At 43.0% G+C, this 22,881-nt stretch overlaps 1 protein-coding gene across 5 annotated transcripts in view; it reads right to left on the reverse strand.

The window, feature by feature from the left end:
* Positions 1-9,003: 9,003 nt before the first annotated feature.
* LOC108707634 (zinc finger protein OZF) overlaps positions 9,004-22,881 on the reverse strand; it is a 14,695-nt gene continuing 817 nt past the window's right edge. For 3 of the 5 annotated variants that reach the window (XM_041582820.1, XM_018245628.2, XM_018245629.2), the window contains exons 2-7: positions 22,786-22,881; positions 17,138-17,320; positions 16,885-17,026; positions 15,992-16,089; positions 15,314-15,359; positions 9,004-10,449 (exon numbers count right to left, since the gene is read on the reverse strand). The exon at positions 22,786-22,881 is cut by the window's right edge. In XM_041582820.1, coding sequence (XP_041438754.1) covers positions 9,218-10,449; positions 15,314-15,359; positions 15,992-16,089; positions 16,885-17,026; positions 17,138-17,320; positions 22,786-22,857 — 1,773 coding nt within the window. In that variant the 5' untranslated portion in view covers positions 22,858-22,881 and the 3' untranslated portion in view covers positions 9,004-9,217. Of the gene's footprint in view, positions 10,450-15,313; positions 15,360-15,991; positions 16,090-16,884; positions 17,027-17,137; positions 17,321-22,785 lie in introns of those variants that run through there. The other 2 variants (XM_041582821.1, XM_041582822.1) reach the window with 2 other exon arrangements.

The raw sequence follows: 22,881 nt of genomic DNA on the forward strand, positions 1-22,881 counted from the left end.
TGCAGTATCACCTGCTAGTATAGGGACTCAAGAGGTCAAGCCTAGCAATAGATTCCTGGAGTAAAATACCAGTGGGAGCATCTGCTAGAGATGGGGACTAGTTCACTGATCTGTGAGTACTTTTTCTGGGTGTTGCAAATACTATGCTTGTCTGAAAACTGTCCAGAGGAAGAACAATTCTGAAGCATTTGTGGTGTATTCCAGACAAAGAGCTGTATAATGGGAGGGAGTGCAGGAGGGCATGTCGTTGGAGAGAAATATTTTGTTCCTACCCATGAAGCTACAAAGCACCAGGGCAACAATATTCTCCCCATGTGCTAATGCTAGAAGAAGAAGATGAGCACCAGCAAGATGTTACAGAATATGTGAATATAAGAGCTTCTACTGAAAAGGAAAACATTTCATCATTAGTTTTTCTATAATACACACAATCAATTTGTGGAATTATTTCTAGAGCTAGGTGGATGCAGATGGATGTCCATGGGGTTATATTATAAAAAGCTGCAGGATTTTCTACAGGTTTATTATCTATATCTATGAAAATATCCTGCTTCACCCAGAATTCAAAGAACACATTGCGCTATGGAAACGCTATGTGGATGACATGTTCTTAATTTGGACAGGTTCCCTTGAGATGCTAACAGAATTCTTCACATACTTGAACACCATACACAATACCATCAAATTCACAACTTGTATTGGACCTAATAGTGTCAATTACCTGGATGTTCAGGTAACAATCTCGAATGGCGTGCTTATAACCAACTTATATAAAAAACCAACTGATAGGAACAATATGCTGAGAAAAGATAGTTTCCACCCAATAGGGACCATCAAGGGACTCCCCAAAAGTCATTTTATAAGAGCCAGGAGGATAACATCTTCAGACACATTGTATAGAAAGCAGTCTGAAGAAATGGTGACGATATTCATGCAAAGGGGTTATGATAAAACTGATTTGGTGAGCATCACAAATGAGGTAGGAAAAACTAAAAGGGAGGAATTACTCCAAAAGAGAGCAGGACCACAGGACTAAAAGATTTTGCTACCTGCAATACGGATGGGGTAATTTACCTGTTAAAATGCCCATGTGGGCTTGGTTATGTGGGCCAAACCTCAAGGGCATGCAGGATTAGACTAAATGAGCACAAAAGCGTGATCCAGGGCCGGGCCTCCGCACAGGCGCCCAAGGCAAGCCGGCGGACGCGGCGCCGGTTTAGGCCAAGTGCGCATGCGCAAGGTGGCGCTCGCGTGCGCATGCGCAAGAAAAGCAGTGGTTTTTCCTTCTTTTGCTCTTCTGCGCATGCGCGAATTAGTGCGAATGTGCGCATGCGGAGAGAAATGTATTCACACGCATGCGCAGGAGCACAAGTATCCGTAAGAACCGCAAAGAGTCGGGCACTGGACTGGGGGTAGGCGACAGAGGAGGCGCGTGCCTGGCGCCCCCCCAGCTTTGCGCCCTAGGCACGTGCCTACTCTGCCTACCCCTAGTTCCGGCCCTGGCGTGATCAGAAATTTTAAACCTGAAATAAAAGAGAGTGACTCAAAAAAAGTAAACAGAAAGAGAAAGTCAAAAAAGAAACGCTATTAGCAAAACACTTTTACTCACAAAAGCATACGGTGTCGCCAATAAGGTGGCAAATTCTTGAGAAAATTGTGGTACTGCAAGGCAACGAAATGAAGCTGGCTCTTCTCATAAGGGAAGCGTTCTGGATGTGGAAACTTGAGACCTGACTTGTTTTTTATAAATAACTTTTCCATTTTGATTGACACTTTGTTTCTTTTTCACAAATAATCTTTGCCAGTGGGAATAATGAATGATAGAGGTAATGGTAAAACTCCCGCTGGTCGTAAGTAGTTAAACCTAATATTTGGTAACCAAAGTGTGTTAATATATAGTAACCAAATTGGGATAGAATGGTTCAAATATGCATTTATGCTTGTTTCTGGATGTGAAACTGGACTTTGGACAATAATACCAGGACATGGACTTTGAGTGTCAAGCCTCACTTTGGAACACCCTGGTGGACTATGGGAAATTGGGCAGGACTCTATGTATCCCTATGCTTTAAAAATGTTTGTAGCACAAATGTTTGTATCCTGACGAAGGGAGGTTTAATCCCCCCGAAATGTTGATGCACAGGTGGTCACTTTAAATAAAAGGGGTAAGCTCCCCACCTGCAACATACATGGTGTTGTGCTATTCTCTTAAATCGTCTACATTAATTATCTATATCAGCCAATCAGCAGGTAGAATTTACCGGTCTCCAGGGAAAACTTTGAGTTTGATTAGTCCTGTAGGATAGATTATTAAAGGAGAAGGAAAGGCTAAAATTAAGTAAGCTTTATCAGAAAGGTGAAATAAATAAAATATGAAAGAATATATGTGAAACGATGCCTTCTTTTAAGCATGGAATTACAGGCTGTATTGCAGGCTGAATTACAGACAGGTTGGGACTGAGAGGCTAGAACTGCAGCAAATAGAAGAAGTTTTATACTCACGTTGCACTCTGGCGTACCTCCCATTTGAAAATTGGAAAAGGGACAAAAAGTTCAGCCACGCTACGTGATTTTTTGACCATGCCCATTTTGTGGCCACACCCCCTCTAAATACCATGTCCATTCTACAAAATTTGTCAGGTTACTGAAATTCTGAACATATTTCTGGGGGTTTAAGTGCAGGTGCTGAGTTTTCTAGGCTCTCTGTCAAAAACCTCTTATTTAACTGAATTTCAGAAACTTTGTATATTTTTTTCTGGAGTCAGTGCAGGAGATCAAAGAGAAATTTGGGACATTTCAGTAAGAATCTGGGACTGTGGACTGAGCTGTAACAATTGTGACTGTCCCCTGAAAAACAGGACAGTTGAGAGGCGATATCACCCATTATGCTGACCATAGATAGAATGATATATGTAGCGGAATTGGGCCCCTCCAGACCAAGTTGGCAGTTGATTAGCCCCTGTATGGGTGCCAGGAGTAGAAGTAGATAGAAGAGGGACACTGATCATCCATTGGTGAGTATGAGATTATTAGCAGCTGCATGTGGCACCTATTGTGCAGTGTGAGTGAGGATTGGGGTGTTACCGGCCAAATCTATGTACTGGGTGTTGTGTTTTGTTCATTAGATCTATATATAAGCAGACACTGGTGGTTGCCATAGCAACTCATGTTTCATCTCGCTCCATTGAGTTGATATTTAACAGGTGGACTTGTCTGCTTTGAATGTGTGTCAATATTGAAATAAGTTTGTATTTTTGTAAATCCCATAATCATTTATACCATCAAATATCAACTCTCACCAGCACCTATAAAAACATTATATCAATCTTTGTAAAACATCAATTGAACCCAATAGGCTGGTTTTGCCTCCAATAAGGATGAATTATATCTTAGTTGGGATCAAGTACAAGTTACTGTTTTATTATTACACAGAAAAAGGAAATAATTTCTCAAAATTTGGATTACAGTATTTGATTAAAATGAAGTTTATGGGCCTTCCTGTAATTTGGAGCTTTCTAGATAATGGGTTTCCAGATAACAGATCTCATACCTGTAGGACAGGTATCTTCATACCTTGTCTACTAGAAAATCATGTAAACATTAGTGATGGGTGAATTTATTCGCCAGGCGCGAATTCGCGGCGAATTTGCGCGATTCGCCACCAGCGAATAAATTCGCGAAACGCCCGTGAAAATTCGCGAAACGCCCGCGAAAATTCGGCGGCAAAAAAACGGGCGCCGGAGTCAAAAACGAGACGCCGGCGCCATTTCGCAAATTTTTCGCCGTTTTGCTAATTTTTCGTCGAAGCTACACGGCGCAAATTCGCCCATCACTAGTAAACATTAAATAAAATTACAGAAAAAAAAGGAAGCCATTTTTAAAAATTTGGATTATTTGGATAAAATGGAGTCTGTGGGAGACAGCCTTTCCATAATTCGGAGCTTTTTGGATAATGGGTTTCCAGATAACAGATTCCATACCTGTAGGAATGGTATCTTCATACCTTGTCTACTAGAAAATCATAAAAACATTAAATAAACCCAATAGCATTATTTTGCTTCCAATAAGGATTCATTATATCAAGTACAACGATTATTTTATTATTACACAGAAAAAGGAAGTCCATTTTAAAAATTTGGATTATTTGGATAAAATGGAGTCTGTGGGAGAAGGCCACTCAAAGCTTTCTCGAACGGGTTTCTTGATAACAGATCCCATACCTGTTGTAATATTTTATTTTTAACATTGAGCAGGTCATTGTAACCTCAGCAAGTCGCTTGTGAGCTGTGGTTGTAGATTTAGACTGTGGGCCGGGGAATGACTGTGCTTGGAAATCATATTACCAGCTCTGTTGTATCTTTATTAAAGAATAAAGAGAATATAACACAAAACATGTAATTTTGCAAACAATTGTAAATGGATTATGCAACTAAACATGCAAATGCCTCTTTTACTCTGATAAAAATGTATTGCATTATCCCTGCATTTTCTGTGAGTTTAATGAGCTTTGATTCCCAATGATGCCCCACAAATAACATTTTTCGGTATCTTTCTAAATATGTTCTTTGGAACTGACATGTTCCTTTCACCATCTCCTTGTAAAATTAGTATATAGCACCAACATATTCTGCAGCACTGTACATAGATTAAACATCATTACCAACAGTCTATGTACCGCTGAGCTTACATTCTAACATCCCTACCACATTCCCACCAGTCCCTGCCCCAGTGGAGCTTACATGGAGAACTAAAGTCAACAATACAATACGGGTATAAATGATGGAGTTTATATACTTTCCTGACTGTACCAGCCCATAAATTCAGCAGCCACATAACAGTAACAATCCAGCCCTTCACAGTTGCCCCTATCTCCTGAATCATGTTAAATTAATAAGTGCTATCATTATCCATCCTGGTTCTTCAGAGCAGTTTTGGGAGGGGAGGAAATGTGTTTATCAAATGACCCATACCTTTGTTTTATTAATTTCTGCTTATTTGTTAAACTAAACATTGCAAGCAGCTGGGGCAAAGGAAGAGTTTGTTTATACAGAGCTTGTGATTTCTATATACTGTAGGGCAGACAGAGTATGACACACACATGGAGCATAGGGCAGGCAGAGTATGGCACACACAGAGAGCATAGGGCAGGCAGAGTATGGCACACACAGAGAGCATAGGGAAGACAGAGTATGACACACACAGGGAGCATAGGGCAGGCAGATTATGACACACACAGGGAGCATAGGGCAGGCAGAGTATGGCACACACAGAGCATAGGGCAGGCAGATTATGGCACACACAGGGAGCATAGGGCAGGCAGAGTATGACACACACAGGGAGCATAGGGCAGGCAGAGTATGACACACACAGGGAGCATAGGGCAGGCAGAGTATGACACACACAGGGAGCATAGGGAAGACAGAGTATGACACACAGGGAGCATAGGGCAGGCAGAGTATGACACACACAGAGCATAGGGCAGGCAGATTATGACACACACAGGGAGCATAGGGCAGGCAGAGTATGACACACACAGGGAGCATAGGGCAGGCAGAGTATGACACACACAGGGAGCATAGGGCAGGCAGAGTATGGCACACACAGAGAGCATAGGGAAGACAGAGTATGACACACAGGGAGCATAGGGCAGGCAGAGTATGACACACACAGAGCATAGGGCAGGCAGATTATGGCACACATACATTTAAAACCCATGCCAAAGTCTACAAAATACCAACAGGTTGATTTAAGGCTCGCTTCCCGGTTGAACTGATAATGTAGTTAAATTGTGTCCAGGCTGATCATGATTTCAAATGTACAATTTTATAAGAAAACTGATTTTTGCAAGAGACAAAGCAGAAAATAAAGTCTTTAATAAAGTTTCAGCACAGAAATTGATACAATGAATAATTCAGCTATCCAGACAAACTGCTTATGTGACCACATAGGCCCCTTCGTCGATTTATTTAGGTATCATTTTTCACACACATATTTACACAGCACTTTTCAGAAACTGTTCCAAGTTAGTCCTTACTGCAGCAGAGCTTACAATCTAAGTCCCTCTTCGATGTTACCACCACTGGAATGAATTTTATCAGGGTTCAATTTAACTGCCTGTATGTGTTTGTTGTGTGGGAGCAAACAATAGAATAAATACCAGGATGAGGTGCAGCTGCTCCAGGGCCCACCAGGAGGTTGTCAGTAGATCTAGTACTGCAAGACGGCAAGGATAACCAGTGAGCTACCACCCTTCAGTTAAAATTAGCCCATCATTTAAAAAAACTGTTCTCTAGCAGTTTAATGAGGCCTTTACTATTTTGCAGTAGTTACTAGTTCTGCCGGCAGGCTGCCTTCTCTGTGTTCTATAGATAGTCAGGGGATGCAAGTTGCTCTTGTGCCCAAAGGCCAAGATTAACTCAAACAAACTCTTAGCTATAAATTCCAACCTAGCAGTGTGGAGAAGAGTTACCAATTGAAGCAAAAGAAATAGTAGTCATTATTGGATGTCATATTAAAAGAGAACTATCACGAAACAAAAATGTAATAATGAGCTTCATTGCCTAGAAACAGGAGTATTTCTACATCTGATGTACCATGTCATAAAGGGGCTGCTGAGGCATATTCTGAGACCATTTGTAATTGGTTTTCATTTTTTTATTATTTGTGGTTTTTGAGTTATTTCGCTTTTTATTCAGCAGCTCTCCAGTTTGTAATTTCAGCTATCTGGTTGCTATGATCCAAATTCCCCTAGTAACCATGCACTGATTTGAATAAGAGACTGGAATATGAATAAAAAGATGAGTAATTAAAAAGTAACAATAATGTGTAGATTTGTCGAATTCATGTGATTTTTTTTTAAACTCTAATAAATCCGAATATATTTGCAACTCGAATGGGAGGTTATTTAAGAAAAAATTGAATGTCTGATATTCAATCAAAAATTCGAATTTAATTCCAATTGTACGAAAAAAAAAACTTGAATGTTAGGAAGGCAATTAACATATTCAAATGGTACAATGGATCTCTGCCATTGACTTGTAAATGAACTCGGCAGGTTTTAGGCGGCGAATATTCGTGTTAGAACGGTTTCCATGGTCGAGTAGTGATAAATCTCACATTCGAATTTACATTCGAATTGGGGGATTAAAATTTGAATGTGTGAATTTTGACTCCAAGAAACAATTCGGAAAATCGAATTTACTATTCGACCCTTAATAAATCTGCCCGTAAGTGTGTAGCCTTAAGATGGCCATAGATGCAAAGATCTGATCGTACGAATCGAGGATTCGTACGATATTCGGACCGTGTGTGGAGAGTCCCGACATTTCTCGTCCGGCGGAGATCGGTCGTTTGGTCGATTGGACCGGTTAAAAGATTTCTGTCGGCTGCCAATAATATCTCTGCGTGTATTGCCGATCGTACGATTTTCATAGGGAGACTGTCACCATCTTTGTCGGACATAACTATGGTACAATTGCTGTCAGGGGCAGAACATCGGCTGATCTGTTCTTTTACTACTTTATTTGATCTGAATGGTTAGTGGCAGGTCGGGAGATGGGAAAGTCCGATCGTACGATCGGGTCTTTGCATCTATGGTCAGCTTTACAGAGCATTTGTTTTTAGATGGGGTCAGTGAGCCCAATTTGAAAGCTGGAGTCAGCTGAAGGCAAATAATTTAAAAACTATAAAAAAATTATGAAGACCAACTGAAAAGTTGCTTAGGATTAGCCATTCTATAAAACACTAAACCACCCCTTTAAATAAGTCCCTCTTCCTTTCCCCGTCTCTGCAACCTGTTTCTGTGTCTACATGAAGACTATATCCGTTATCAAGCACCAATGATGTATTTGACCAAAAAAATACGTTTAACACAAAGCCTGTGTACAGAGCTGGAGACTGCTTGTTCTGGGGGGGGGGGGTAGTGAAGAGTACCTTGATTATATCAGAAATGGTACAAATGGTTTGATTTGCTTGGAATTTTCTTTTGTTTCCATGAGATTGTGCTTCTGTTACATTTTGTTTTCTTAAAGGAAAACTATACCCCCGTACAATATAGGTCTCTATAAAAAGATATTGCATAAAACAGCTCATATGTAAAGCCCTGCTTCATGTAAATAAATCATTTTCATAATAATATACTTTTTAGTAGTAGTAGTATGTGCCGTTGGTTAATCATAAATAGAAAACTGCCATTTTAAAAAAATAAGGGCCGCCCCCTGGGATCCTAGGATTGACGGTGCACACAAACATACCAAACATGTTAGGTCACATGACCCAATTAACAGACAGAGTTGTGTATTTTGCTTCCACACTTCTTCCTGTTACAGTTAGAGCTGCAGTATTTCTGGTCAGGTGATCTCTTCCTGTTACAGTTAGAGCTGCAGTATTTCTGGTCAGGTGATCTCTTCCTGTTACAGTTAGAGCTGCAGTATTTCTGGCCAGGGGATCTCTTCCTGTTACAGTTAGAGCTGCAGTGTTTCTGGTCAGGTGATCTCTTCCTGTTACAGTTAGAGCTGCAGTATTTCTGGTCAGGTGATTTCTACCTGTTACAGTTAGAGCTGCGGTATTTCCGGTCAGGTGATTTCTTCCTGTTACAGTTAGAGCTGCAGTATTTCTGGTCAGGTGATCTCTTCCTGTTACAGTTAGAGCTGCAGTATTTCTGGTCAGGTGATCGCTTCCTGTTATAGTTAGAGCTGCAGTATTTCTGGCCAGGGGATCTCTTCCTGTTACAGTTAGAGCTGCAGTATTTCTGGTCAGGTGATCTCTTCCTGTTACAGTTAAAGTTGAAGTATTTCTGGTCAGGTGATCTCTGAGACAGCACACAGACCATCATGAAATGGTGGCTCAAAGCAAGAGATGTAAAAGGACAATATTTAGTTAAATATATATTCCAGTTAGGTAAGATTCTTTAATATGCCACTTAATACAATGTAAACGATCTGTTGCTTAAGTATTCATTTTGGGGGTATAGTTTTCCTTTAATAGTTTGACTTCAAAAGAAACAAGGGTATAACTTTTAATTGGAACAAAGAAGCATTCTGCTAAAAGCATTTCACAGTGTGCTTGATTATGAAAAAAAAAACTGGGGGGTGTAGTTCCCCTTTAATTTCAGTGAAATGAAATAAAATCCGATACTTGCTTTAATACAAGGCTTTGCAGAACTACCACATTGTGGTATGAAGAAAAACATATAAATAAATGTCAAATTCTTTAGGACTCAGTACATCAGAGGGGTTTCCTTAGCGTGAATCCGTTGATGCTTTACAAGGGCCGGCTTGCCTGCAAAGCATCTCCCACAATCTGGGCAGACAAATGGCTTCTCTCCCGTGTGACTCCTTTTATGCGTGATGAGATGGGAGATCTGGGTAAAGCCTTTCCCGCAGCGAGGGCATATAAATGGCCGCTCTCCAGTGTGGATTCTCTCATGTTTAATAAGTGCCGACTTGTCTGTGAAACACTTATCACAACTGCCACAACCAAAAGGCTTTTCCCTGGTGTGTATTCGCTGATGGGCCACCAGATTGGAGTTCTGGCTGAAGCACTTGCCACAATAGGAACAGCTGAAGGCACCTGTATGAATCCTCTGATGCTTTAGAAGAGTTGATTTCCGTGTAAACAGTTTCCCGCATTCCAGACATGAAAATGGTTTCTCCCCCGTGTGAATCCTCTCATGAGTCAGGAGATGGGAGATCTGTGAAAAGCTTTTGCCACATTCGGAACAAGTGAATGGTTTCTCCTCGGTGTGAGTCCCCTGATGGGTCAGGAGCTTTGAACTCTGAGTAAAACATTTCCCGCACTCAGTGCAGACAAACGGTCTCTCCCCGGAATGAATTTTCTGGTGCATAACAAAATTTGAATGTTTGGCGAAAGATTTCCCACATTTAGAGAATGGGAATGGTTTCACCCCGCCGTGAGTTTTCTGGTGGGTTACAAGGTGGGCAATTTGGGTAAAACCCTGCCCACACTCGTTGCATGAAAGCAATTTCTTCTCCTGCTGCGTGGGATATTTGGCTCTAGAAAGAACGTTTTTATCGCATTGCTCTTTGTATAGCGTCTGGTGTGTGACGAGCTCTGCGAGACTGCCGAAACATTCGTGGCACTCGGAGCAGAGAAACATCTCAGCGTTGTGTGTCTTCTGGTGACAAATATAATCTGATTCTACTGTCAAGTGTCTGCCGCAATCGGTACAAGTGGACCCCTTAGATTTTGGGATCTCTATAAAATCAGATAAACATTCCATCTCCCTCTGGTCACTGGATGAGTCCATGAAATGTGCTTCTAGTAATGAGTGGACTTCTTTATCTAAAGCAGCTCTCTTCAGTCTGTTTGTGGATATTTGGTTCTGATCCGGACTTGAAATCTCTTCCCTCTTATATTCTTCACATGCGGGTGCAGCAATGGTAACAGGATATCCCTCTGATGGAGCTTCCTTCTTAATTACTACATCGTCTTGAGAAAAAAAAATAAACATAATTTTAGGATATTCAAATAAGATCTAAATCAATGGTTTTTTTTTCTATAGTTCACATTCCTGATTCTACTCCTACACGATAGTATTACGATTTGATAAAGACTATCCTGAAATTCTGATGTAAGGGAATTAGGGATGCACCGAATCCACTGTTTTGGATTCGGCCGAACCCACGAATCCTTAATCAAAGATTCAGCCGAACCAAATCCGAACCCTAATTTGCATATGCAAATTAGGGGTGGGAAGGGGAAAACATTTTTTACTTCCTTGTTTTCTGACAAAAAGTCACGCGATTTCCCTCCCCGCCCCTAATTTGCATATGCAAATTAGGATTCGGATTCGGTGCGGCTGGGCAGAAGGATTCAGCCGAATCCGAATCCTGCTGAAAAAGGCCGAATCCGGAACCGAATCCTGGATTCGGTGCATCCCTAAAGGGAATGACTCTGTTATGTACTACAGTATGTCAATTTATTTCAATAAAACCACATTGTGAAAGAAAAAAGACTTAAAGGGGTTGTTCACCTTTGTATAACAATCAAAAATAGAACAGTTCATGTAAAAATAACAAGCTTTGCCATATAAATGTGCAGTTTATGAGCAGTAGGACTGGCCCACTGAGATACCAGGAAAACTCCCGGTGGGCCCAGGTGTCAGTGGTCCTCTTGCTTCTAATCATTTGGCCTATTTCATGGCCATTCCCTATTTCTTTAAGAGGCTTATTAATGGAAGAAATGAGTATAGTATGTAGAGGTAAAAGGAGAATAAAGAGGTTGAGTGAGGAGAGGAGGAATAATAGTTTGGAAAGTGGGCCCACGGTCTAAAGTTTTCTGGTGGCTTCCTGGCAACCCAGTCCGACGCATTCTCAGACTCAAATTAGCTGCTTCTCCTGTCAATCTGCTTCTGATCCTTAAGATGGCCATAGACGCAAAGATCCGATCGTACGAATCGAGGATTCGTACAATTTTCAGAACTTGTGTGGAGAGTCCTGACATTTTTTGTCCGCGGAGATCGGTCGTTTGGTCGATCGGACAGGTTAAAAGATTTCTGTCGGCTGCCAATAATATCTCTGCGTGTATTGCCGATCGTACGATTTTCAGAGGGAGACTGTCAGCAGCTTTGTTGGACATAAACTTTCGTACGATTGCAGGACATCGGCTGATCTGTTCTTTTACTACTTTATTTGATCTGAATGGTTAGTGGCAGGTCGGGAGATGGGGAAGTCCATACGTTCAAGGATTCGTACGATCGGATCTTTGCGTCCATGGCCAGCTCTAGATTGCCTCAGAGTGGTTAATTTGCATACACAAAGCTCTGTAGGGGAGTGTTTGGGCCAGCGTGTGAGGAGAGGAAACTTTTCTGTCAGGACCTGGTGTGGCAGCACAAATGCACAGGGAAGTTTGTTATGTGAAGGGGCTGACTTGAAGGAGGTGAATGTTTAGCTGTTTGTGTGTGTTGGGAGGATGGCGTGTCATTTTCACATGGGGAAGAGGAGCGTGAGGGTGCACAGGCTTGTGTGGGGTTGAAGGAGGAGCTGCTGTGTGAAGTGACTAGTCCCTGATTCACAGGGAGGGAGGAGGAGTCAAGTCTGTGTGTGAGGGAAGGTAATGGCTGCGATTGGTGGAAGGAGATCTGTCACTTGTGGGGACATGTGAGGAGGGAGAAGTGTGTTTTAGTGTGTGTGGAGGGTGGCTGTGTTATAATGGGGTTTGTGAGGAGAGAAGTGACATTTTTGGACATGGGGAGTGCTGGTGAATAGTCGTATGTCGAGGGACATCTCAGTCACTTTCAGGCAGGGCTCAGCTGATATATTTCAGTGTTTGGGGGGTAAGTTACAAGTGGACAGACTGCATTTTCTAGAGGGGAATAAGTCTTCAGAGGGTGAGTTCATCTTGGTTCTGGAGTATGACTTTCACATGATACTTCAAATGGTAATTGTTCTGCACAACAGACTGTACAAATAAATGAGCAAATCAACATCACCTTAGCAGAGCGTTCTTATTTAGCCTGCATTCTATACTCAAATGCACGTGATCTTTCCAAACACAACTCTGCCTGTGTCACGTACATTACATTTTAGCAGTATTTACTGAAGTAAGAGGATTTATTTGATCAATTACTCTATAATACACAAAAGCCATGAATATCTTGTAAATTATAGCCTTATAAATGGTGAGTTCTGATGTCATCAGTTACAAACGGTGAGTTCTGATGTCATTTCTGTCACATGACTCGATGAAACGTGTGTATTATAATAAATAAAGTACCCCCTGTTGCAAAATATGAGGATATTAGAAGTTACCTCGGAGTTCCATGACTTTTGGCCTCATGTTTTTATATGGTCATGAAACTCCTCAGTAACTTATAATATCCTCATAATTTACAAGAGGGGGTACTTTATTCACTATATAATCACAGCCTTTGTTCAGCCCTGGGATTTATTATTAACCTTCAACACCTGTGTACCTGTGTCAATGAAGGAAAATATGTATATTCGTTTGAATAGAGAATTGGAAAGGATTTCTGATAATTGTGCAAATATGAGGATATAAAGCAATAATATTAAACGGCAACAGCAGAGGAACTGCCCGTTAGGCAATCATGGATTTTGCGTGTTTAGCAGATTTAATAGACTGATAAATGCCCTGTGTGCAGGGCCAGGCCAAGGAAGTTTTGCACCCTAGGCAAGAGCTTCAGTCAGTGCCCCCCCCCCACAAACACATTATAACACATAGAGCAAGGCAGGCATAAGAACTTGATACCCAGGATCACAAGACAGCATCAACATTTTGCCAACAAACAAGAAGTGAGGTTTCAGGCCCAGCATGAGGATAAATAAAGCCAGTGTCACAAGGACAGCCTGACAATATACAGTTACTGCACAATGAATTCTTATTAATTATTTAGTTTTGTACAGTATAAACATCTAAAAGCTTATTATTAAATCTAGGCAAATCTAGCATTTTTTTGCATTTTAAAGTATTATATATTTATAATAAATCATACAAAACAGTCCCAGGCAACACATCATCCCAAACTTACAACCAAATAATCACACACACATAAAACAGCAGCCCCCCCAGTTTGAGCACACATAACCCTAATCAGCCCCCGTCTCCTCAGTCACAGCACAGTCACATGTCGCCCCAACCGTGACCATAATTACTGAAACAGATTATATAAGCACTTAAAAAAACAAAACCCAAAAAACCATCCCCTTAAAAGTGTGCCCCTCAATGATGGTTGCCCTAGGCAGCCGCCTACTCTGCCTACCCCTAGTTCCAGCTCTGCCTGTGTGTATTAATGATTGTCCTAGGGGAAATATTTGGACAATCTAGGAGCATTCTTGGGCAGATTTGCACTTTTCTTTGCACTAGCGGCTGCAATTTGATCTGCTGCTATGCCGGCTCCCTTCTCACCCCAGCTGCTCACACTCACTTTCTGCTGCACAGCACTCTGCACCCCTTCAGGACAGGTGATGACAGTCTACCTCTTGCTCCAGAAACAGTAAGTGGCATTTGTGTACACGCACTCACACACTTACAGTATGTACATTTACAAACACACATTTTAGTAAAGATTGCTTTTTTTAATTTTACACACATATACACACACACATTGTCAGTGGTATAACTAGATGATACTGGGCCCCACAGCGAGTTAATTTTAGGGCCCCCAACATATCCAGAGGTTGTCCTGTTTTACCAATATTTATAGAAATTGTATATGAATTAGAGCCTCATGGGGCCCCCTATACCCCCTGCAGCCACAGGGTCTGTTTCCTCTGTAGTTACAACCCCTGTTAGTGATGTGCGGGTCGGGTTTTTCCCGACCCACCCTCCACCCGCCTACTGGCTTCCTTTTATAGACCTGCACAGCCCTGCTGATGATGTCACAAAAGGGGCGGGACAAGCAGGTGCAGCATCTATTAAAGAAGAAGTTGGAAGCCAGCAATGCAACGTGGCAGGCGGGAGAGCAGGAGCTGTGAAGAGGAGAGCGAACTTGCCTGACCCGCGGGTAAACCTGCAGGTCCCACGGGTATCGGGGCCAACCCGCACATCACTAAGCCCTGCACACTGTCATAACTTGTATATACACAAGGAGGTTTTTTTTTTTTGGTTTTTTTTTTACTTGTTTTTCCCCTAAAAACTGTGTATTTTGGCAAGGTGACTATAGGATCAGTATTTTCACCATTAATTACGCAATCTCTAGCATTGCAGTTTGGTACTTTGGTATAGAAATTTGTCTTTTCCAGTGTTGGATTAGGTGAAATATATATGCACTATTTTCATTTGGGGTCTATACATAACCACCACATACTTTTGTATAACTATGCATATTGGACATCGAACTGTAGACTCCTGGTGTTCAGAACATTTTTCAAAAACTGGTTACTTTAGGCGAGCATACTGTATCAACTGGGTAGTTTGCTTAGATTGTCCTGACAATGTTATATCCTTTTCTTAAGTAAACTGAAAATTCCCCCCAGGAAAGGAAAAAAATGTTCAAAAACTGTCTGGCAATAAAAGTACCAAATTTTTTTGATGGGGTCCTGTTTAAATGTGGATTTATTGGTGTTATCAGTTGAATTAAAGGTGTTGTTAACCTTTAAATTAACTATTAGTATGATGTAGAGAGTGATATTCTCAGACAATTTCAATTGTTTTTTTTATTATTATTATTATTATTAGTTATAGCTTTTGAGTTATTTAGCTTTTTATTCAGAAGCTCTGTAGTTTGCAATTTCAGCCATCAGGTTGCTAGTGTCTTAATTATCCTAGCAACCATGCATTGATTTGAATAAGAGACTGTAGCATGAATAGGAGAGGGCCTATTACTTCTTACCTGTCTGTATCTCCTCTGCTGTATGTACAAGATCTGCTTGCTCTGCCTGTAAAATAAAACCAGTTTGGCATTGAATCTACTCATTCATCAAACAGTTCTACACAAGATGTCTCTTCCCTATCTGACATAAAGCAGAGAGCATTGAGCTTATGGCCTCCCAAAGTGAGGGGGCAGCTTGCAGGTCGCCCACCAGCCAAACCAATGTGTAGCAAACCAGTAATCATACATGGTATAGTTGCCTTTCTATTGTCCAACAGGCCAATCGATCAGAACAGGAGGCAAACAAGGGAAGCTCCAGTTTAACTTTACTTTCTCATCTACTGATGACTGGCCAACATAGTGCATTTGCAGATTCGATTTTTTATAGCTTAAACCAACAGACACGGACAAGCACTGGGCACCAGGAACCACATAAAACAAAGCTTTCGGTATATGTACAAGAAGCTTTAGTACCCACAAAAGCCAAATGTAGAGCTGTACAATGGAAAGCCATTATATAAACCAGCTATGGCCCAGAAGCAGTGGGAACCTGTATTCATTTGCCAGAATTAGGCCATTTATTGTGCCAAATACAGATGAAACACCTCCAATTGAATTATGTAGGGACTCTGATGCATAAAACAACTGGTTCCAGGTTTGGCACAATTGATGGGATTAGTATTCCCTGCACTGTTCTACCTTAATATCCTGCTCTGTGCCCATCTCTTCCTCTGTGCCATGCTGTGGGTACAAAGACAAGCAGCCAGTTTCAGTGGTGTTCATGTTCTTACATTCACCTGCAGGGAAGGAACATGGTTAGGGAATACTTGGCCTACACAGCACTTGGTACAGAGCAGATGGTACAGAGATCAATGACCCATACAGATAAAAAAAATACAATCAATCTGGATCCAGTTAACCTTACGGAACTCATTTTAGGACATCATCAGGGGAAATCGTTGTCCTGCATGCGCTGTCCTAATGCAGAGGAATGCAACATGGCATGCTTTTTTACTCACCCATCCTCCAAGGCTGATGTCACACCTCGCTCCTCAGCCGTCAGCTCTAGATCCTCACTTCTCCCTCCCCAGTCATCCGTCCTGGGTCGTAGCCTCTTCCTCTGCAGTTGTCAGCTCTTGCTCCTCACTCCTCAGGGTGCGCATATTCAGCCCTGCGCCCTTATTATAGTTACTTGTTCTTGCCATTCCTTTTAGCTAATAGGTTTTTTAATTGCAGCAATCAAATTAGAGCTACAGCTGACGGCTGAGGAGGGAGAAGCTAGGACCCAGGACTGATGGCTGAGGAGGGAGGAGTGAGGACCCAGGTCGGATGGCTGAGGAGTGAGGAGCAGGACCTGACAGCTGAGAAGGGAGGAGCGAGGTGTGATATCTGCTTTCAGGATGGGTGAGCGTAAAAGCAGGAGACGTTGCATTCCTCTAGCACAGGAGATCGCATTAAGGTGGATTTCCTCTGACGATGTCCTAATATGTGTTCCCTATAACCTGCCTTTAAGCTCCACTAGAGCAAGAAACAATATAAATGATCAATCCGTTAATAATAACTGGTTCCCTTGACCAAGCTTGTATAATTACCTGCAGGATAAGGAAAACAAAATCTCTTCCTACCCAACAAGCTCGTAACCTTGTCCTCCATGTACAGTTCCCGATGTCCATCCAAATATTCCCACTCCTCCACAGAGAGGTAGATGGCAACATCCTCACAGCGTACAGGAATCTGAGGTACAAACAAATAATGCCTTTAATTTCCGGGCCACCCAAGTTCAATCACCAGCAAACCCTAGGAACAGCCACATTGCAGATTTAATGTACATTAAACAATGATTACCTCTCCTGTCAGCAGGTAAATGATTTTATTGGTGTGTTCCAGAATCTTTTTGTCATTTTCCCTCAGTTGTGGAAAGGAATTTGTCTCCTCAATAGAGCCTGGTGGTTGGCAAAAACCCCTTGATATATAGGATTCAGTGTAGCCTTCTCCATATCTGAGCTCCTTTTTCACTAGAATATAATCCTGCAGATTAACAATGAAAGGTCAATCCTGGTAAGGAGTATTTTTAATTTTTATTTCCTTTCTACAAATGCTGCCTATGTTCTACTGCATTAAACACTGTAAGGCAGCAGGGAAGTAGGGGGGGGGGGGGGTCAGGTCTCATCCCTAAAATCTGGTCATACCAGTCATCATGCTATAGTTCCAGGGGTACTCAGGGCACAAATAAGCACTCACCCCAAATCTCCCCCTAACTGACCTTCAGGGTGGGCCCCCTTAGCTCATAACAAGGTTACAGATATACAGAAACATTGGGGTAACAGTCACCCTGCTATAGTTCCAGGGGTACCCAGGGCATAAATAAGCACTCACACCAAATCTCCCCCTAACTGGCCTTCAGGCTGGACCCCCTTAGCTCATAACAAGGTTACAGATATATAGAAACATTGGGGTAACAGTCACCATGCTATAGTTCCAGGGGTACCCAGGGTACAAATAAACATTCACCCGAAATCTCCCCCTAACTGACCTTCAGACTGGGCCCCCTTAGCTCATAACAAGGTTACAGATATATAGAAACATTGGAGTGTCACCCTGCTATAGTTCCAGGGGTACCCAGGGTACAAATAAGCACTCACCCCAAATCTCCCCCTAACTGGCCTTCAGACTGGGCCCCCTTAGCTCATAACAAGGTTACAGATATACAGAAACATTGGGGTAACAGTCACCCTACTATAGTTCCAGGGGTACCCAGGGCATAAATAAGCACTCACCCCAAATCTCCCCCTAACTGGCCTTCAGGCTGGACCCCCTTAGCTCATAACAAGGTTACAGATATATAGAAACATTGGGGTAACAGTCACCCTGCTATAGTTCCAGGGGTACCCAGGGCACAAATAAGCACTCACCCCAAATCTCCCCCTAACTGGCCTTCAGACTGGGCCCCTTAGCTCATAACAAGGTTACAGATATATAGAAACATTGGGGTAAAAGTTACCCTGCTATAGTTCCAGGGGTACCCAGGGTACAAATAAACATTCACCCCAAATCTCCCCCTAACTGACCTTCAGGCTGGACCCCCTTAGCTCATAACAAGGTTACAGATATACAGAAACATTGGGGTAACAGTCACCCTACTATAGTTCCAGGGGTACCCAGGGCACAAATAAGCACTCACCCCAAATCTCCCCCTAACTGGCCTTCAGACTGGGCCCCTTAGCTCATAACAAGGTTACAGATATATAGAAACATTGGGGTAAAAGTCACCCTGCTATAGTTCCAGGGGTACCCAGAGCATAAATAATCACTCACCCCAAATCTCCCCTTAACTGGCCTTCAGGCTGGACCCCCTTAGCTCATAACAAGGTTACAGATATACAGAAACATTTGGGTAACAGTCACCATGCTATAGTTCCAGGGGTACCCAGGGTACAAATAAACATTCACCCGAAATCTCCCCCTAACTGATCTTCAGACTGGGCCCCCTTAGCTCATAACAAGGTTACAGATATATAGAAACATTGGGGTGTCACCCTGCTATAGTTCCAGGGGTACGCAGGGTACAAATAAGTACTCACCCCAAATCTTCCCCTAACTGGCCTTCAGACTGGTCCCCCTTAGCTCATAACAAGGTTACAGATATATAGAAACATTGGGGTAACAGTCACCCTACTATAGTTCCAGGGGTACCCAGAGCATAAATAAGAACTCACTCCAAATCTCCCCCTAACTGGCCTTCAGGCTGGACCCCCTTAGCTCATAACAAGGTTACAGATATATAGAAACATTGGGGTGTCACCCTGCTATAGTTCCAGGGGTACGCAGGGTACAAATAAGTACTCACCCCAAATCTTCCCCTAACTGGCCTTCAGACTGGTCCCCCTTAGCTCATAACAAGGTTACAGATATATAGAAACATTGGGGTAACAGTCACCCTACTATAGTTCCAGGGGTACCCAGAGCATAAATAAGAACTCACTCCAAATCTCCCCCTAACTGGCCTTCAGGCTGGACCCCCTTAGCTCATAACAAGGTTACAGATATATAGAAACATTGGGGTAACAGTCACCATGCTATAGTTCCAGGGGTACCCAGGGTACAAATAAACATTCACCCGAAATCTCCCCCTAACTGACCTTCAGACTGGGCCCCCTTAGCTCATAACAAGGTTACAGATATATAGAAACATTGGAGTGTCACCCTGCTATAGTTCCAGGGGTACCCAGGGTACAAATAAGCACTCACCCCAAATCTCCCCCTAACTGGCCTTCAGACTGGGCCCCCTTAGCTCATAACAAGGTTACAGATATACAGAAACATTGGGGTAACAGTCACCCTACTATAGTTCCAGGGGTACCCAGGGCATAAATAAGCACTCACCCCAAATCTCCCCCTAACTGGCCTTCAGGCTGGACCCCCTTAGCTCATAACAAGGTTACAGATATATAGAAACATTGGGGTAACAGTCACCCTACTATAGTTCCAGGGGTACCCAGGGCACAAATAAGCACTCACCCCAAATCTCCCCCTAACTGGCCTTCAGACTGGGCCCCTTAGCTCATAACAAGGTTACAGATATATAGAAACATTGGGGTAAAAGTCACCCTGCTATAGTTCCAGGGGGTACCCAGGGCACAAATAAGCACTCACCCCAAATCTCCCCCCTAACTGGCCTTCAGACTGGGCCCCTTAGCTCATAACAAGGTTACAGATATATAGAAACATTGGGTAAAAGTCACCTGCTATAGTTCCAGGGGTACCCAGGGTACAAATAAACATTCACCCCAAATCTCCCCCTAACTGACCTTCAGGCTGGACCCCCTTAGCTCATAACAAGGTTACAGATATACAGAAATATTGGGGTAACAGTCACCCTACTATAGTTCCAGGGGTACCCAGGGCACAAATAAGCACTCACCCCAAATCTCCCCCTAACTGGCCTTCAGACTGGGCCCCTTAGCTCATAACAAGGTTACAGATATATAGAAACATTGGGGTAAAAGTCACCCTGCTATAGTTCCAGGGGTACCCAGAGCATAAATAAGCACTCACCCCAAATCTCCCCTTAACTGGCCTTCAGGCTGGACCCCCTTAGCTCATAACAAGGTTACAGATATACAGAAACATTGGGGTAACAGTCACCATGCTATAGTTCCAGGGGTACCCAGGGTACAAATAAACATTCACCCGAAATCTCCCCCTAACTGATCTTCAGACTGGGCCCCCTTAGCTCATAACAAGGTTACAGATATATAGAAACATTGGGGTGTCACCCTGCTATAGTTCCAGGGGTACGCAGGGTACAAATAAGTACTCACCCCAAATCTTCCCCTAACTGGCCTTCAGACTGGTCCCCCTTAGCTCATAACAAGGTTACAGATATATAGAAACATTGGGGTAACAGTCACCCTACTATAGTTCCAGGGGTACCCAGAGCATAAATAAGAACTCACTCCAAATCTCCCCCTAACTGGCCTTCAGGCTGGACCCCCTTAGCTCATAACAAGGTTACAGATATATAGAAACATTGGGGTAACAGTCACCCTGCTATAGTTCCAGGGGTACCCAGGGTACAAATAAACACTCACCCCAAATCTCCCCCTAACTGACCTTCAGACTGGGCCCCCTTAGCTCATAACAAGGTTACAGATATATAGAAACATTGGAGTGTCACCCTGCTATAGTTCCAGGGGTACCCAGGGTACAAATAAGCACTCACCCCAAATCTCCCCCTAACTGGCCTTCAGACTGGGCCCCCTTAGCTCATAACAAGGTTACAGATATACAGAAACATTGGGGTAACAGTCACCCTACTATAGTTCCAGGGGTACCCAGGGCATAAATAAGCACTCACCCCAAATCTCCCCCTAACTGGCCTTCAGGCTGGACCCCCTTAGCTCATAACAAGGTTACAGATATATAGAAACATTGGGGTAACAGTCACCCTGCTATAGTTCCAGGGGTACCCAGGGTACAAATAAACACTCACCCCAAATCTCCCCCTAACTGACCTTCAGACTGGGCCCCTTAGCTCATAACAAGGTTACAGATATATAGAAACATTGGGGTAACAGTCACCCTGCTATAGTTCCAGGGGTACCCAGGGTACAAATAAGCACTCACCCCAAATCTCCCCCTAACTGGCCTTCAGACTGGGCCCCCTTAGCTCATAACAAGGTTACAGATATATAGAAACATTGGGGTAACAGTCACCCTACTATAGTTCCAGGGGTACCCAGGGTACAAATAAGTACTCACCCCAAATCTCCCCCTAACTGACCTTCAGACTGGGCCCCCTTAGCTCATAACAAGGTTACAGATATATAGAAACATTGGGGTAAGAGTCACCCTGCTATAGTTCCAGGGGTACCCAGGGTACAAATAAACACTCACCCCAAATCTCCCCCTAACTGACCTTCAGACTGGGCCCCCTTAGCTCATAACAAGATTACAGATATATAGAAACATTGGGGGTGTCACCCTGCTATAGTTCCAGGGGTACCCAGGGTACAAATAAGCACTCACCCCAAATCTCCCCCTAACTGGCCTTCAGACTGGGCCCCCTTAGCTCATAACAAGGTTACAGATATACAGAAACATTGGGGTAACAGTCACCCTACTATAGTTCCAGGGGTACCCAGGGCATAAATAAGCACTCACCCCAAATCTCCCCCTAACTGGCCTTCAGGCTGGACCCCCTTAGCTCATAACAAGGTTACAGATATATAGAAACATTGGGGTAACAGTCACCCTACTATAGTTCCAGGGGTACCCAGGGTACAAATAAGTACTCACCCCAAATCTCCCCCTAACTGACCTTCAGACTGGGCCCCCTTAGCTCATAACAAGGTTACAGATATATAGAAACATTGGGGTAACAGTCACCCTGCTATAGTTCCAGGGGTACCCAGGGTACAAATAAGCACTCACCCCAAATCTCCCCCTAACTGGCCTTCAGACTGGGCCCCCTTAGCTCATAACAAGGTTACAGATATATAGAAACATTGGGGTAACAGTCACCCTACTATAGTTCCAGGGGTACCCAGGGTACAAATAAGTACTCACCCCAAATCTCCCCCTAACTGACCTTCAGACTGGGCCCCCTTAGCTCATAACAAGGTTACAGATATATAGAAACATTGGGGTAAGAGTCACCCTGCTATAGTTCCAGGGGTACCCAGGGTACAAATAAACACTCACCCCAAATCTCCCCCTAACTGACCTTCAGACTGGGCCCCCTTAGCTCATAACAAGATTACAGATATATAGAAACATTGGGGTGTCACCCTGCTATAGTTCCAGGGGTACCCAGGGTACAAATAAACACTCACCCCAAATCTCCCCCTAACTGACCTTCAGACTGGGCCCCCTTAGCTCATAACAAGCTTACAGATATATAGAAACATTGGGGTAACAGTCACCCTGCTATGGTTCTCGGGGTACCCAGTACAACAAAAACCCCAATCAACACAGTTTAGAGATTCCCTTACCTCTCCAGTCAGCAGGGACAGAATCTCAATCGTCAAATCTAAGATCTTCTTGTTGTTACTGGGTATTATCATTGCTGTTTCCTGATAGAATCTTCT

Source organism: Xenopus laevis, chromosome 2L (genome assembly GCF_017654675.1).
Source record: "Xenopus laevis strain J_2021 chromosome 2L, Xenopus_laevis_v10.1, whole genome shotgun sequence".
Classification (NCBI taxonomy): domain Eukaryota; kingdom Metazoa; phylum Chordata; class Amphibia; order Anura; family Pipidae; genus Xenopus; species Xenopus laevis.